The sequence below is a fragment of the Sinocyclocheilus grahami genome, unplaced genomic scaffold (genome assembly GCF_001515645.1).
Source record: "Sinocyclocheilus grahami isolate Dianchi unplaced genomic scaffold, SAMN03320097.WGS_v1.1 scaffold1618.1, whole genome shotgun sequence".
NCBI lineage: Eukaryota > Metazoa > Chordata > Actinopteri > Cypriniformes > Cyprinidae > Sinocyclocheilus > Sinocyclocheilus grahami.
In genome coordinates, this window is record NW_015506797.1 from 142,340 (window position 1) to 146,810 (window position 4,471).

A 4,471-nucleotide genomic window follows, 5' to 3' on the forward strand; every position below is an offset into this window, starting at 1 on the left:
ATCTATACACAGAGACAACAAAAACACACACACACACACACACATATATATATATATATATATATATATATATACATACATATAAACAGCACAAAAACAGCCACAAAATATGTGCTGAACACAATCTGCACATCAATCTGCATATCAGTTTTGATTAGTCTTGATTTTGGAGAACACAGCAGACTTTTGCAATCTGGTGTACTTTGTAAAGTGGCTCTCTAAATTTATAATAGGGTGTTTAATCTGGATATTTGTCTGGTTTTACAACCATTCCCTATTATTTGATAATTTGATGAATTGCTGCTGCCATGATCAGTAGAAAAGCTAAAAAAAAACAATCACAGACAAAATAAGGTCTGGCACAGTTGATTGGCATCTTATTACTTACAGCTTGTGCAAAAACAGTGGAATACAACAAAATTAGCACAAATTGTTGACATGAATTCTCTTCTACTGACCAAAAGTTCTAAGGAGATCATGGCTGATTGGTGGCTTTCATTGAAGAGAGGACCTACGGCAGAGTTGTTTGACAGTGACTGCCTGAAATCATCTAACCACAACAGTTTTAGATCACCCAAAACATCGGGCATCACCACCAAAAATCTCAGCTAGCTCTCTGGAAATGACTTTCCCTCTGCAAAAGTATGACATCTGTTGGTCCTTAGTTTTATTTTAAGCAAAGTATATTTTTTTCGCCACCCAGCTTTGCAGTTTTTACTCATACCACACAGGGTTTAGGGAGCTGAGCTCCTTCTGATTGCCCTGTGATGAACTGAGGGTTTCACAACTGGTGCCACGGATGTAAATTGAATCAGTTTTCCTGGGAAGAATCCACATGCTCTAGCCTGTTTGCTTTTGGCTGGACTGCATTATGGCTTGCGAACTGAAGGCTTGAAAGGCAGTTGAAGTGCCGATGTTTAGACTTCAGCCATGCAATCAGAAAGAAAACAGGGAATTTGATTTAATTTGCTGTTAACTTCACAAGTGAGTTTGACCTCTCAATTTGCTACTCTCATTTAGCAAAGCATCCAAATTGCAGGTTTTTAAAAGTAAACAAGCATTATGCTCAATTGTATTATTTAGAGTATCAGATACTCCAATTTCCATAGAATAGGAGAAAGATTTGGAAAGCCGTATTTTCATTTTAAGAGATTTTATGTTTGACCACATTGTGTTTCAGAATGAGGGCATTTCATCTTGTGTTCCATATTTTGAATTCATATATTTTGAGTTAACAACTTTCTGCTGTTGGAGTTTGGTATATTATATGATTGTTAGATATTTGACTCTATAACAGAAATGGTTCCTTGAAAACAGGTGTTTTCAAGGGACACATTTTGGGTGTTTCACTAAAATGTGAAAGTCATTCAACCAAATTGAGGGTGGTAGTGATGTATTCCACTGTTTTTCATAAAATCATAAGTTAAGAGAACATGATAAAGACGTGTGAATATTATGAGAATGTGTGGTGATTAGAGGGAAGGGCTACTTTTGACCTGATCTAGAGCTTTTGGTGCCATTTTCATCTTACCATGTGCTTGTTAGTTCATAGTGGAAACAGATTAAGGAAATGGGAGAGTACGATATCTGAATTTGGCAGGATTTTACTTAATAACTTTTGCTTTCATCATTACAGGTTCTCCAGCTGCACGCCTTCCTAATCCAGCAAAAAAGCCTAATCTTGTTAGCAAACCTGGAGGAATAGGTGGGTAAAATGTCAATTAAACTTAAAAGACAAAATACTTTAGTCTAACTCATGGAACCCCATAATCTGCCAAATTAAAACCACACAAATGTGAATCAAAAATGTGCTTTGACATTATTTTCTGCCATTTAACACTAAACGGCTTGGTAAGATGCTATGTTTAAAACATTGTGCATTCACTTGTTTATGTAAAAAGCAGACAAGACAACAGGCCTGAGTCAAGACAAAGCTTCCATCTTGAAACACATGCTGCCACCTGTTACAGCAAAACCATCCAAACCAAAGACAACATCTTCTCCTACAGTGACAGGTTTGTCTTCATGGGATGTTTTATAATATCATCTTCAATGTTCTGCTGAAGGTTAAATATCTTTTGAGTACATGGTGTATAAATATAGTTGACACTGTTAATGTTTGGTGTCCTAGCACCCCGATTTGAGACATGGGAGAACTCTTCAGTATTCAGCTCTGTTCCTGCTTCTAAAGTTGATGCCCTGGGCAAAGAACGCTACATTGGTAATGAGACTTTCTTAACTACTGTAGCCATGCATGCCAAATACTCTCAATGATACAAATGTGAATTTCAGAGCCAAAGCAAAGAAGAATCTGAATTTAAACACAAATGTGTTGTTGTCCAGCTCCACATGTGGTCTACAAGACAGATAAGAAGCCAGACGAACCGTGCTCCATCACCACCTCTCTGAGTTACTTCCCTGAGGAGGAGGCTGGAGAGCAAAATGTCACCAACCCTCCAAGAACACCCCCATCCAACCTTACTGTTGTAACCGTGGAAGGATGCCCCTCCTTCATTATTCTTGATTGGGAGAAAACAGATAATGAGACGACAGGTAGGATTAAGGGATGGATCGTCAAAGAAAAAGCATGGTCTAATGTCTATTGGTTTATACCCATTTGTATCTAAGGAATATAATGTGTAATATATTGTGGTGTTAAAATGAATTTAAACCTTGCCTTTGATGAATCAAAGCTGAGGTTTAGGGTATGACTCAAACACTAACCCTTGACTTTAATCAAACACTAACCTAACATTCTTTGATCAGTCAAATACTACCCCTTGACTTTAATTCATCCAACACTTACCCTCTAATTTGATTGGTGAGCTTTGATCAGTCAAACAATAATCTTTGATTTATTTGCTCAAAAACCAACCCTCTATTTTGATCAATAAAACAGTCACTCTCTACTTTGAGTCACTCAAATACTAACTCTCAACTTTCAATCAGTCAAACACCAACTCTTTACTTTGATCGATCAAACACTAACCATCTACTTTGAGTCAAACAATAATTCTCAACTTCAACCGGACAAACACTAACCCTCTGCTTTCATCGATTAAACACTAACCTTCTACATTGAAACAGTAAAACACTCATTCTCAACATTGATCGGACAAATGCTACTTCGAGTACAGTAACCCTCTACTTTGAGTCACTCAAACACTAACTCTCAACTTTGATCATTCAAACACCAACTCTTTACTTTGATCGATCAAACACATACCATCTACTCTAAATCAAACACTAACTCTCAATTTCAGCCGGACAAACACTAACCCTCTACTTTGAATAATCAAACACTAATCTTCTACATTGAGTCAGTAAAACACTAATTCTCAATTTTGATCAGTCAAACACTAACCCTCTAATTTGATTGGTCAACATTGATCAGTCAAACACTACTTTTAGTTACCCCCAACTTTTATGAGTCTAACCCTGAAATCTGAGTCAGTTAAACACTCTCCATGTTAACCCTCAACTTTGATTGGTCAACTTTGATCAGTCAATACTAACCCTCAACTTTGATCAATCCCTGATCCATTTCCTTTTCATTTGTCTTTTTTCGCAGAATATGAGGTTATCTCAACTACTAAAGGTCCTGATGGTGAACAGGTTTCCATTCTGACCACCAACCAGACTCATACAGCTGTGGAGAACCTCAAACCAGAGAGCAGGTACAGTCTCAATGCAGAACTCCAACCTCTCTATTTAAGGCACCCTGCTGAATTTGATAGATGTATTTTAGTTGATGTGGGTGTCAAATACCAGGGGTGTTAGGACTTACATGCATCCTGAGGTCTGGACAAGGTGTTGGACGTGTGCTCTGTGGTCTGGCTGTCGGGGAGCCGCCACGCTTGCTAGCTTTTTAATGAGGCTGAATATAGGCTCAAGATCTGGTGACACAATATAAACCAGTGCTTGCTATGGACTGCATCTCGAGGCATGTGGGCTTTGGTAATGTCTCTACATCACACATGGAGGATCCATTAAAAGGGGGCCACAGACTTTGAGTCTTCAGACTCTGCAGAATAAATATATCAAGTGTCAGGGCTCAGAAGACAGGAAATAAGAACCTCGTTTTGCTTGGAATTTGACAACAACCCACCAGGTTTCCAATACAGAAATCCTTTTTTAATCATTTTAAATTAAGCAGACTGCCTGCTGTGTCAGGCATATAACATTAGATGTGAAATGGAATATATCTAATGGTTTTATGTGGATCAAATCAGAAACGTAATGCTCCATCACCTGTCTTTGTCTTACCTTACAGTTATGAATTCAAGGTGAAGCCCAAGAATGAACTCGGTGAAGGGCCCCCCAGCAAACCAGTGACCTTCAACACAGAGTCTGGTAATGCATTTTATTTTCTTTTTTCTTTTAGAATTACTTCTTAGAAATGTATATATATATATATATATATATATATATATATATATATATATATAAAGAAAAATTCTTTATTGTAAAA

At 37.5% G+C, this 4,471-nt stretch overlaps 1 protein-coding gene across 1 annotated transcript in view; it reads left to right on the forward strand.

Annotated features, from left to right (window-relative positions):
- The window catches only part of LOC107571595 (target of Nesh-SH3-like), a 23,496-nt gene that overhangs the window by 15,030 nt on the left and 3,995 nt on the right, over nucleotides 1–4,471 (forward strand). Inside the window, exons 9-14 of the mRNA XM_016257923.1 lie at nucleotides 1,637–1,705; nucleotides 1,902–2,015; nucleotides 2,132–2,221; nucleotides 2,344–2,553; nucleotides 3,572–3,677; nucleotides 4,274–4,353. Of these exons, the coding sequence (XP_016113409.1) occupies nucleotides 1,637–1,705; nucleotides 1,902–2,015; nucleotides 2,132–2,221; nucleotides 2,344–2,553; nucleotides 3,572–3,677; nucleotides 4,274–4,353 (669 nt within the window). The remainder of the gene's footprint in view (nucleotides 1–1,636; nucleotides 1,706–1,901; nucleotides 2,016–2,131; nucleotides 2,222–2,343; nucleotides 2,554–3,571; nucleotides 3,678–4,273; nucleotides 4,354–4,471) is intronic.